General features: G+C 40.7%; 1 protein-coding gene across 1 annotated transcript in view; it reads left to right on the top strand.

Annotated features, from left to right (window-relative positions):
• LOC146780126 (histidine N-acetyltransferase-like) overlaps positions 1 to 12,842 on the top strand; it is a 43,527-nt gene extending 30,685 nt beyond the window's left edge. Inside the window, exons 2-3 of the mRNA XM_085637850.1 lie at positions 9,032 to 9,256; positions 11,931 to 12,842. Of these exons, the coding sequence (XP_085493976.1) occupies positions 9,032 to 9,256; positions 11,931 to 12,479 (774 nt within the window). The 3' untranslated portion in view covers positions 12,480 to 12,842. The remainder of the gene's footprint in view (positions 1 to 9,031; positions 9,257 to 11,930) is intronic.
• Positions 12,843 to 13,463: the final 621 nt, after the last annotated feature.

Here is a 13,463-nt window from a genome sequence, read left to right as displayed (position 1 = left end):
GAATCTGGCGGTGCAGGTTGTGAAGCTCCCGTCGCCCCAGGAAGACCGTGTGACCTTTGGCATGTGAGGTTCTTGGCTGCAGAGGAGCGCAGAGCCCTGGAAGGCGTGCAGCCGGTGAACGGGAGGCCCGGGGCAGACAGAGGGTGCGAGGATAGAGGAAGGGTGTAACTCCGAGACACGGAGCACGTCAGTGGATGGGTAGACAGTAGATTGCGGAAGGGCAGTGCGGAGCAAGGAAACTAGGAGAAAAGCGTTTTTAAGGGTGAGAGAGAGAGGCTCGATAACAAGAGAAACAAGCACACCACTGCCTTTCTCCGAGGCGAAGCAGAAATGCCTCGGAGAAAGGCAGAGGCGGTTTCGGGGGCGTGTTCTCCTCTTGCCATTGGCTGGAGGAGATAATTAGGAAAGTTGCAAAAAACACGCCCCCGAATCCGAAAAGGACGGGGCCTGTTCGGAGTGACGGACCTCTTCTCCAATGGCTGGCCAGCATTCAAGAGGCCAGCCAATGGAGAAGAGGGGAGAAGAGGGGCGGGTTCAAGCCCCTCTTCTCCAAGTCATTATCTCTCGCGAGCGAGACTGCGCAAGCGCAGCCTTCGCTAGTCGAGACCTAAAAACTGGAGTGTGCTGATCACTTAGTTTAAAAGTCTTTCCCTTTACCCTTGCAGAACTTACCAAACCTTTGTCCTGAAGAGAACCTGTATAGACACTTTGGGTTCAAAATGCATAGTCCAACAAGCATCAATATGGACGATTAAAATTAATTTTTCCATAAGCAATCATTTACAACCCCATATTAGATCCATCTGGACCCTCATAACGTCCTAACACCAAGAGCGTTTTCTTTTTTTTTTGTATTTCTTTATTTCCACAGTAATTCTGGCGACAATACAATTTATATACATGACGTGCCTGGATATTATACAAAATATTATAATCAACCTCTGACAATTTAGATTTGAGACATATTAATACATTAATAACAAATCCATACAATGTTTCATGATGCAAGGTAATCTGACAAAACACCCCAAGTTAATAATCCAATACGTTTTTTTCTAACCCCCTTCAATGCATATAAACTCCATTCTAACTCATAGATACTATAAAATTTGTTTCTCCACAATTCAAATTTCGGAGTGTCAGGGGAAAGCCAATCAGTTGCAATACATAAACGGACCACAGTCATAGCTAAAAAAATAAAATATTTATGCTCACTTAGGACAGGGAAACCATTTAAATTTGGTTCCACTCCCAATAACAGCAACACCGAAGATATCCTAAACGGATAATGTAATACCGCTGACATAAATTTTTCAATATTGGTCAAGAAAGGTGATAATTTATTACATTGGAAAAATATATGCAGCATATCAGCATCGGAATCCCCGCATCTAAAACATTTCCCATCATATTTACTACCCCAACTTGCCATCCGTTTAGGAGTATAATATAATCGAAAAACTGTTTTATACACTTGAGCTTTCAAGTTTGCGGCTAAACATATCTCTTTAGAAATGGATAAAGTATCCTGAATATCCACTTCCGGGACTCCAAGCAGATTTTGCCAATAAGTATTATATTTTTTCATATCATCCTCTCTGGACTGCATCAAAATCAAATAAAGGGATCCAATCCTTAATCTCCTCCGAATCCCCTCCACTAAATTGTTAGACAGGGGCACAAATTTTTTTTATTTTTTTTAAACAGAAATTTCTAACTTGGAGATATTTAAAAAAGGAATGTTGAGGCAGTTGATATTTAACTGCTAATTCTGTAAATGTAGCAAATGTACCACTTCCATTATATAAATCTCCAATTCTAAATAAACCCTTTCTTATCCAACTCTTAGCAACATTATCCCAAAATACGGAAGGGAGAATTTTATCCGCACTGAAGGGAGTATAAAAGGTGATTCTGCCCAGATTTATTAAATTCCTAACACTTCTTCAAACTTGATAAGCTGAAATCAGAACCTTAAATCGAGTATGCTTGTAATAATTACCCTCCAGTTCTTTTAATAAGCATCCTTTTGCTTGCTCACCCAATAACAGAAAAAATATCGAAGGAGCTTCCGCTTCATCCTCCGTAGGTTCACCAGTCAGCATATATCTCATTCTTTGTAAAAAGCATACATAATAATAAAGTAAAAAATCCGGTAGCCCACGTCCACCCCTTTCTTCAGGTAGCGTCAGCCATTTCATAGCTCGACGTACTTTTCCTGGAGCCCACAAAAATTCTCCACAAACAATCTGAAGTTGCGATATATTTTTAGGGGAAAACTGCAGTGGAATACTCCGAAATAAATATAATATTTTGGCAAGAACCTTCATCTTGATAATGTTTCCTTTACCAATTATTGATATTTGCAGTCGTCTCCATCTAGCCAGCGATTGCTTAATTTGTGATATTGTCTCTTGCCAGTTAATATCTACTATCTCTTGCATATGGAATGTAATTTTTATACCTAAATATGTAACTACATTAATAACTCGTGGATCCTTAAACTGAATATTTTGTGTACATAATATTTGAGTTTTTGCAGAATTTAATTTATACCCGGACTTTCCACCAAAATCTCTGGCTAAATGTTCAATCTCGGTGATAGCCTCTCCTGGGTGAGTTGTTACTACTGCGATATCATCCGCATATGCAAAAACTGAATAAGCTAGCTCCTTTACTATAAATGGTTTAATATGGGACGATTTCTGAAGACTAATGATGAAAGGATTTATAAACAACGCAAAAAGCAGAGGAGAACACGGACACCCTTGCCATGTCCCTCTTGTTATAATGATCTTTTCAGATTTTAAACCCATTGCAGTTATTCTAGCATTTGGTGTTTTGTATAAAACTTGAATTGAAGTTAAGATAGCTTTTCCAAAACCCATCCTTGACATAATTTCCCATAAATATGACCACTCCACCCAGTCAAAAGCTTTCTCAGCGTCAAGTAATACTAACGCTAGATCCCGGTTCTCCCCCTCTGCAATGTCAAATAAAGTGATGACCCTATTTATATGAGTAGCTGTACCTCTTTTCGGAATAAAACCATGTTGGTTTATCGATACAAGCGGGGTTATAATCTTAGATATGCGATTTGCAATCATCTTCGAATAAATCTTACTGTCACAATTAAGTAATGATATTGGGCGATACGACCCAGGTAACTCCGGTGGTTTTCCTTTCTTACTAAATACCACAATTAAGGCATCATTCCATGTATTTGGAGCTGTTCCTTTTTGCGCCATTCTAAAGATATCTAACATAACTATCTTTAATGATTTAAAAAAACATTTATACACTTCTCCTGGAATAAAATCAGGGCCTGCCGCTTTTCCAGAAGGTATACACTTGACTGCTTCCTCTAATTCTTCCATAGAAAAGGGGGTATCCAAAAATTGCAAGTCAATATTGCTTAGCTTGTTAAACATCCTCTCTTCCCAATCGTGATCTTCAACCAAGTTAGGTTGATGAGTATATAAATCAGTATAAAATTGTTGAAATATATTTAATATTTCCCCCGGTTCCTCATGAGTCACCCCTTTCTGATCTTGTAATTTAGGGATTGAACGAGAAGTGGAATTCATTTTTAGGCGTAAAGCCAAAGACCGGCCTATAGTTTCTCCATATTCATAGATATGACGTTTATGAACTAAATATTTTTTTGCAATCTCTTGGGTTCAAATTCCGGTTATGCTCATACGATTTTGGCTTCTGCCTCATGTATACTAGGTAAATTATTCTCCTTCCCAATTTCATTAATCAACTCCACCTCCGCGATCCTTAACTTATTATATAGTTCTCGCATGTCAGATCGTAGTTTATTTTGATTATACAGACCATAGCTTATCGTCTCCCCTCTGAAACAGGCCTTGAAAGTATCCCATACACTTAGAATATTAGCCGACCCAATATTAATATTAAAGAAGTCTAATATCCACTTATTCATATAAGTTTTATATTGTTCATCCAAACACAATTTTCTGTCATATGAAAAATTTCTTACTCTATATATCTCTTTTGAGATTAAAATCTCGATTAATATAGGGGAGTGATCAGAAGTAACTCTTGGAAATATCTGAATCTTGGTACCGCTATGAATAGATGTAGACATAAAAAAATAGTCCAAGCGGACAAATTTCTTATGTGGAGCAGAGTAGTGGGTATACCCTGGGGACATCGGGTGATTTTTGCTCCATATATCCACCAGTCCATGATCGGTAACCAAGTCGTATAAAGCTTTGAAAACTCGTGGTTTACGACCTCTATAATTTTCTAAACCAGCAGTAAGTTCCACATTATTTAAATTGATATTAAGGTCGCCACAAATAATTAAGGGAGATCGCCATTTCGCAAGTTCTGTATTCAAGTTTTCCAGAACCTCAGCTTCATCAGTGTTAGATCCATAAACTGAACATAAAGTAAAAAATCCATTTCCCACTTTTAATTCTGAGATCGCCCATCTACCCCATTTATCTGTTAGACTGTGAACTGCCTCACAATAACCTGGTTTTGATAAAATCATTACACCTCTGGTATTATTGGTCTGTTGAGTGGCCGAAATTAAAACATATCCTAAGTCAGCTACAAGTTTCCTATTATCCCATGCCAGATGGGTTTCTTGCAAGCAAAGAATGTCGGGTTGAATGAAACGAATTTCGGCTGCAATTCTCCTTCTTTTATGAAATTGATTAAGCCCAGATACATTAAATGAACATATTTTAGTATTTCGCGCCATACAGTGTTGATTTCAAAGTGCTCAAATCATAACTACTCATAATAAGTAATGAATTTTTTATGCTGCATAAACTGATGTTCCAGCCACTATATGTTTCCTCTTGACAGTCGCCATCAGAAATTACCATGGTTTTTCCCCTCTTAACCCTTACTACCCCTAGTGCCCACCACCTTCTCCATCCCTCCCCGATCCCCCCCCTCTACCCCTCCCTCAATTGGCAACCCCAACCTACCCCCCCTTAATGAGGCTTCAGGACTTATGGTCCTATCGATGGTTCCGAACTGATTACCCCCCCTACCTTCACCACAGGAAAAAAAAAAGATTATCCAAATTACATATCAGAATGCATAAATCAGAAGGTTATAAATCAGTAATACTTTTAAGTTAGCGCTACTAACTCTAGTGATTCCAAAAAAATATACACAAAAATTTCCCGATTCCATAAATCTAAGAGAGAAAAAAAAAAAAATTATGAATCCTTCAAAGAATGTAAATATTCTTTGGCTGCCTCAACATTTGTAAAAAAGCGAGTTTTTTCCTTATAAACCACCTTGAGTTTTGTTGGGTTCATAATGTAGGCCTGAGCACCTTTTGTTTGATATAAATGGACCAGCTGTCGCAATTGCCAACGGATATCCATTGTATATTTGGAGTAATCAGGTGTGGCAAAAAAAAAAGAGAATCCCTCCGCCATAGATTTCCTATTGGGTTGAGTGCTCATGTATACATCTTCTCTGGCGCGAAAGCTGTTAAAAGCTACAATGAAAGGTCTTGGTTTAGTCTTAGTTGGATTCTGATTGGGTCGAAGATAAAAAGGAAACCTATGAGCTCGATCAATTTCATGCTCCCAGTCCCATTTGTTCAAAGTCGGAAAAGCCAGTTAAAAAAGTTCCACTATATATTTGCGCGGATCTTGGCCTTCTTTCCCTTCAGGAATCTGCATTAATCGTAAATTGTTGCGACGAGCGCGGTTTTCAAAATCAGCCATTTTTCATAATAAATCCTCCTTGTTGGCACTTAGAGTTTCTGTTATCACTTTCTGCTTAACCAGCTCGTCCTCAATATTGGAAATTCTAGTTTCCACCTCTGTAAATCTTTCCCCAAAATCTGCCTGTGCCTTAGCTAACTTCCGAATAGAGCCTTGTAATTTCCGGCATGAATTTTGAATTTTATGGCTCTCTAATGCGGTTTTATCCATATGGCTGAGAATATTCTGATATATCGTAGATAGCGTAATCTTATCTGACACATCTTCCGCGCCATCTGACGCGTGCACATCACTCAAGCTCCTGACGGCTACAGGACTCTCTTCTTCCATAAAATCAGCTGGCTCATTCTCATCATAATCGCTCTCTGCCCCCTCTAAACTAAGCTGTTTAGAATATTGTGTCACTAAATCTTCACACGAAGAGGCTGAATTTTCTGAGACTGAGAAGAAATCCACAGATTCAGCCTCTGCAGCCGCTACCGATATTGTGTTAGCAGGCACCGAGGGGGAAGGTTTCTCCATTATATTAACGTCAGCTGAATTTAACGTAGAGCCTTCTTTCTCTACAGTATTATACTGTTCTTCTGGATTCACATAGTCACTATGAGTACTTTGTATTAATGTGTCGGAAACTTTAACACTCTGCTGCGGCTCTACCATTAAATCTTCCCGGTGAGATTCTTGCCGAGCTTTTGAAGCCTTTGAAGCCTGTCCCTTTTGTTTTTGCTCTGAGGCCGTAAATAAGGTAGTTATCGTCTGTTTCACTCTGGCCGGAGTCCCCTTTGCATTCTTCTTAGTAATGGTACCGTTTAAAGCTCTCTCACCTTGATCAATATTGGTAGTTGGCGCCTCACAGTCTGTTACAGCCTCTTGTCTGCGTTGCTTACGGGTGGTTTTAGGAGCCATCGCGTGTCTCAGCAAGTTCTCCGAACGGGCGCAATCGATGTTCTGCTGCTGCTTGCTTCGTGACAAACCGGCTACACCTGTGCGAGTTACCGCCCACCAGGCTCTACGGAGTTTCAGCAGCGCTGTAACTGCCTCCAACATGAAGGTATATTTTTTTTCCTTCACCGTATTTGCAGTATTTGCGGCTTTTCAAAGTTTTATCGTTTTTTTTAGCATTTAGCAGAGAGTCTCACTCCTAAATAGTTCAAGAAAGAGCTCCGAACAACAAAAGCAGCCAATTACTGAGCGGAGTTATCCGCTACTCCATATCCTATGGTGTCGGTGAGAGAGGTTTCAGCTCACACGTCCAGCACAACCGGCGGCACGTTCGCCATCTTGCCACACCAACAGCGTTTTCTGTGAACTTCCTGCTCCGGTTTTTCAAGTTTTGGATTGAAGACTGAATTTTAGTATGTTTATGTAATAATTTTGAGTATGAATCTCGTTTTTTTTTGTAGCTTTTTAACACTTATAGTTTTTCACAAACTATTCACTGTATAGCTATTTAATTGAATGTGGTTGATCTTTTCTTTCATCGCACCAATTGTGAGAATTTGAAATGTCCTTTTTGTCAAAAACAATTAAAGAAACTTGAGGTCATTTAATGAGCAAGGTGTTCCTCATGCATAAGTAAAGATGTGCTTGAATCTCACAACCACCTGATATTGTATTATGTTTATATTTTTATGTCTGGCTTTGTGAAGACCTAGAGGTCCATTAGGATGTGCCACCCTAGCGGTGCTGGGACCGGGCGCCAGTGGTGCGGCGGTCCCGCACCAGCGATTAGGATGCCACCGTGGCCGTGGCATCCTCCATTCCCAGCATTGTGTCGGGCGGTGCTCACAGCACCGCCCGCCACAATGCTGGGAATGCACTGCTTGCATTGTCATGCACAAGGTGACAGGCACCGCGAGGTGCCTGCCACCATGTCCATGACAATGCAGGGGGGGTACCATAGGTACCCCCATGTGCACCCCCACTCTCCCAATACCCTGGGGGCAGGCAATGGGCCCCCGGAAGAGAATTCCGCATGCCTTTCCGTGGCGGCAAGTTTCCTCCCCCATGCTAAGTTAATGGCTAACATCACTGTGTGATGGCATTTAGCTCTTTCACAAGGAGCACATTCCAGGTTTATCAGTTCCTGTCTCCTCCTAATGCTGTTGTAAATTCCTTTTGGATTGGCCTTTGTTTATCTGACTGTTGTTATTTTTACCAGTTTACCAGATTGTGCGCATTTGAAACTGTCCCTTGTAAAGTTGTTCTCTTTTTAGTATGCATGCTATGAAGTGCATGTTTAAATGCACTTCTGTATGTCATGCTGGGGAAAGCAGTTATATTTAAAAATCAATTTAGTCTGTATGTCCTACCTGTATGGCTTTCTAGTTTGCTCTCAGTGCTCTGTATGACATGATTATATAACATTTAAGTGATTAATTAAAGTGGTGTTGTTTATTCCAATCTATCTATCTATCTATCTATCTATCTATCTATCTATCTATCTATCTATCTATCTATCTATCTATCTATCTATCTATCTATCTATCTATCTGTCTGTCTGTCTGTCTGTCTGTCTGTCTGTCTGTCTGTCTGTCTGTCTGTCTGTCTGTCTGTCTGTCTGTCTGTCTATCTATCAATCTATCTATATTTTCAGACCTCTCTATTTGTAATAAAGATTTACAAAAACATTACCAAAAAGCATTAGCAAACTCAAGAGACTGGCAGTCAACCCCAGAACAATTGACTTTTTTAGATATGGTGTTTGCCAATACCTTGTTTTTTCCTAAAATTGCATACATAACATAGTTAGTTATAGGTTTTTCTTAAGCCACACTTCATTCATGAGTCTAATATTGTGTCATTCACATTTGTCTTCGACCCACTTCAGCATGTATCAATGGTCAATGAGTCAGCCCACTTCCACCATTGGCTAACTTCACTTTGAGTAATGACATGCGGCCCATTCACAAGGAGCACATCCCTACACAAAATACTTCCCTTCAGAGACAGGGGCTACTATAGAAGTGTACGTTTTTTAGACCAAAAAATATTTTTCTTTCAGCCACTTTTTTTTTAGATTGATGAGGGCCCGACATATTCCTCCAACAATAAAGGTTTAGAAAAATCATGAGAGAATAAAAAAAAATGGCCAAAAAGTTGGCGTTCAACACCAGACTTATTGTCTTTGCCAATGCTTGTTTTAGTTGGCTATACAGTGATATTGGTCAGGAAATTTGTGACTCACAAACACAAAGGCTGACTTTCACCGACTAAGCAAAGCTTTTGGATTTGGTCTCCTGGCTGATCCTGTCTGATGGTCTCCATTCTTCCTTCTCTGACTGTCAGATTGTCTCTTGTTTTAGATCGCTCTGGAGTCAGTCTGCCTGGTGGATGGTGGAAGCACTGCTGTTACAGAAGGCCTGCGGGTGGCGCCCTGGGAGAGGGGGCAAGGCATCGCTCGGCTGATGCTGGACCATGTTGAGGATTTTTTAAAGGCCGAGCTCCCTGCTGTTAAAGTCATAAGATTAACCCGAAGCCAAGACCCACCCTCAAGCACGCTTCATAAGTACAGACTGCTACATTCCAAGGTAATAGGCCAAGCTGGGGTGCCTTTGGGCCTAGAAAGGGTAACATAAGTATACAAAGAGGTTAAAGGTTAAAGTTGAAGAGTAATAGAAGTGGCAGGTGAGAGATGAGAATTCAAGTTTAAGTGGGAAAACAGGAGAATGATTGTATTCCAGGTTTCATGTAGCAAAGCAAACACCCAGAGGTGAAGCACACAACACAGCATCCATGATGCTTTCCTGAGCTTTCCCGTGATGCAACGCTGCATTCGAAATCACTTCCAGGAGTTTCATGTAGCACAGTCCCTCCTATTGATTGCCCACCTAGGCCTAGATGAACTTATACAGGACATTTCCAGGGGATTCATGGGTTCAGAACCAGACAGATTTTTCGAGGATTGATAGGGTGAGTTGGACAAGCATAGATATATTAAATTATATATATTTAGTTTACAAAATACCCTGCAGGAGTGGACAATAGAGAGATATTAAAGGATTTAGATCCGTACATTAGCAAGATAAACTCCTTATTTCGGGAGAGATAAAGAGAGGGCCAAAATAATAAATAGTCTGTAAAACAAAATGGTAACAAAGAAAGGAGTAGAGAGACTCCTTATGGAGAGAGGATGGAGAGAGGAATGAGGCTGAGAGAAGCAGAAACGTCTTATAGGGGAAAGCACTAAAGAGAAGATGTTCTTATAAGTGTTAGGGAGATATTTGTTCAACAGGACAGGAGAATAAGTTAGTTTTATATGTAAGGGATTGAGCAAAGAGAGGGAGTAGTGTATAATGTGGGATTGTGAACTCTACCTTGTAAGGGTGCGCTAGAACAGAAGACAAAAAGTGGTGCTCCGTATATGGGAGGTGAGCAAAGAAAAGAAGGGGTTACTTCTTACATTGTGGAGGGTAACCTCAGAAGTCGGGGATACATATTTTGTGGGGGAGGATGAGCAAAGAAGAGAACGACTTACATCTTGGAGGGGAGAGTGAGTGCAAAAGAGAAGGAGTTACAGGAGGGTCAGAGCAAAAGAGAAGAATATATCTCTTTCATGAGAGGATGAGCAAAGAAGGGCATACATAATTGCAAAATTAGATCTGCCTGTATTTCCCCCTTTAGAACATTTATGGTAGTTTCTTCCTAGTGTACGAATCAGGAAGGTATAGACAACTCACCATTGCATGTGGGTGGAGCTTACCTTTAAGGGGCCACCATTCTATCACACAGACTAACTTCCGCCACCAAAACACTCAAAAGATGAGGCCTGAAGACTCAATTTATACTAAATTAATACAAACAAAGTAAGTTTGTGACAAGATCATGGACAAGATAGATGCAGGGTGCCAACATTATCAATTACTCAGGAGTGCACAGATGAGGAAGGTGCTCATGCAGTCCAAAGTCTACAGTATAGTTCACAAGTCCCATATAAATATGGATTTTGTACACCCCTTGCCACCAAAACAATGAAATAAAAATAGAGGTTAGGGAGAACAAACTGATCTAGAAGACTGACAATGATCATAGATGTACTGGGCTAGTCTACCACGAATTCTAACCTGACAGCCTCCAAGGATAGGTGTAGCGAATTATATACACACTTATTTAGCCTTTACATATCTTGGCAAAGGGGTAGTGCGAGACCGGGGAGAAGGCTCCCCACCCGTGAGAGATCTTGTCAAACCAATTGCTACTCACATGAATTCCTAGGACTTCTATGAAAGCACTGATCTTCCACCACTTCCCCTTGAGGTTAATCCTTAGTATCAGAAGAAATGACTTAGACCAATGACTAGCCCTGGGGGAAGACGGCAGTGCTTAATTTGAGCTGGTGGTTTCCGGTGCTCAGCACCAGCACTGTTTGTCTGATTTAAGGAAAGGACAACAACAGTTGTTTATTCATTCAATATACATGAAAAATGACTAATACCTGCTGCCTTTCTTATAGCTATGGGGGCCTGGAACAGTTAGAACTCTCACACTTGTAGTAGTGTGATAGTTAGTAGTTATGTTCCTACTGACAGAGGCAATGGGTGGTGCAAGTGGAAGAGGCCTCCACAAGGGCTTATGCAGCTGTGATTTTTCAAATTAAGCACTGGAAGAGGGGGTGTTGGAAAGTATGCACTTAGACTAAAGTACGTGGCATGATAAATAAAGTGCTCAGCATGGGACATGTCACCTGCCCAGGTAGAAAACTGTGACAAAAACAATGAAAAACAGCACAGACAGACTGGGGTATGGCAAATCTAGTGTAAACATGCAGGTCAAGCGTCTAGTGGCAGCCACTCAAACAGACAACTACCTTCACAGGACTCATTCAATCCAGTGCCCAAGTCTCAAAATGAAAATGGGAGAATCCTTAGATAGGTGTTTTTGAACTGGAGAAGGAAAGTTGAGACTTCTGTGAGAGATGTTCAGAATGGAAATAATAAAACAGAGATTACAGAAGGGGGTATTGCCCACAAAAAGAGTGTGACGAGAGAAGCTTTCCTATGGCATGAGGTGTTTGAGAAAGGGTCTTTGTATGCCATATGAAGTGTAGAGATAAGTTATTTGACAGGGATGTGTGGTGCAAAAAGAAGTTGTTTAACTGGAATGTGCTTAATAGTGGCTCTGACATTGCAAAAATGAGCATATTGAGCCTGTACTGAATGTTCCATTGGAAACAAGTGGTATAATGGCCTCTCTGTTTTCTGCCAGGCGATACTGTCACTCATGTTCAAGGCTGAGGAAGTAGACGAAAAGGCCCAAGTCCTCATCTCTCAAATGGAGAAGGACGGGCAGTGTTTCCAGCCACCCATGACTTTGGAGGCCAAGGATGTGATGACGGTTTGTACAAATCAGACGGTGATTGAAAAAATCCTGCCAGCGAAGATGCTTATCCAAAACTGGCTGCCAGTTTATCCAATGAAACTCAACCTGGACTATCTCCTCACTAAAGAAGTCACCTGGATGGCTGACAACTCAGAGGAACCCAACGTCCTGAGCCTGGGATACCCTGCAATTAGAGTGCCACTAGAAGGCAGCTTTCACCGAACAGACATTGATCTTTTTGGCGTTGACTCAAAAAGTGTAAAGATACATTTCCTTGCTCAATTATTGGCAATTTCTAAAGAGGTCCTTAAAGGTGATCTGGTCTGCTTCCTGATCATGGAAAAAGCTGTGTTTCCCTCAATGGATGCTTTCTGCAAGGACATAAATAGGTTTGTTTTTTTAACAGAGCAGCTAGTAATGGAGAAAGACATCTGAAGTCCTTCAAGTGTAAAGCCCCTACCTGGGCATCAGTGTAGAGACCATCTCTCTACATATCAGATGTACCCCATCAACCTGTAGTTCTGAAACCAGCTAAGGACATGTATCTTGAAGGAACATCTTGTAAATGACCAATGGGTTATATGTCAACACATCTGCAGCACACACAAGTCACCGCATAAATGATTTCGATTGTGCCCCGCCCACCCTGATTTTTATGCATGATCTTGAATTTTCCCAACCCCACTATTTGACTAAAGCTCAATTTCTTGATATTTATCCTCACACTGAATACATTTGTAGATGCCAGAAGTGAACTTCTTGCCTCTTTCCTCATAATAAAACTATAGTTAAAGAGTTTCTGACTAAGTCTCTTTGAACAAACTCCAACCTAAGCCTCTACCTCAGTCAGTGGTACCACTTACCAGTGCTGTCAGTATTAGACTGTATAGAAGCATGGAATGGTAAACAATTGGTATAATGAGGCTAATGATTGCCTAAAATTAGGACATTTACAAAAATTGCATATGATGCCAAGGGATGGCCAATTGATGTCTGGTTACCTAATTTTCCAACTCTTCCTCCTTTCAAGAAGAGGAAGGCTTTTAGAATCTTTTTTGAAACTTTCACAAAGATTCGTAAAACAACGAGAAAATGATTGGGAAAACAAAAAACGCTTTTCCTATGGAAACTAGGTCCTAACTATAACTACCCACTGGCAACTGTCAGCAGGTATTATATATTATCTACTGGCGGTCGCCAGTAGATAGTTATAGTTAGGACCGAGTTTCCAAAGGAAATCTGAAAATTCTATTTTGAATAACTTTGGCGCCGGTTGACGAATCCTCGCGTAATTTTCAAAACTAATGGGGCGCTCCGCTCAGCTCCTACCCTAAAATTCTCGGGGTGATTCGTCAAGCGGGGGCCGAGAAAAAAGGGGGGTCCCAAAACACGTTTTCTCCATGCATTTTCCCATAGGAC

The sequence above is a fragment of the Triturus cristatus genome, chromosome 12 (genome assembly GCF_964204655.1).
Source record: "Triturus cristatus chromosome 12, aTriCri1.1, whole genome shotgun sequence".
Taxonomy (NCBI): Eukaryota; Metazoa; Chordata; class Amphibia; order Caudata; family Salamandridae; genus Triturus; species Triturus cristatus.
The sequence above is the reverse complement of the archived record's forward strand: the minus strand, read 5'-3'. Positions and strand labels throughout refer to the sequence as shown.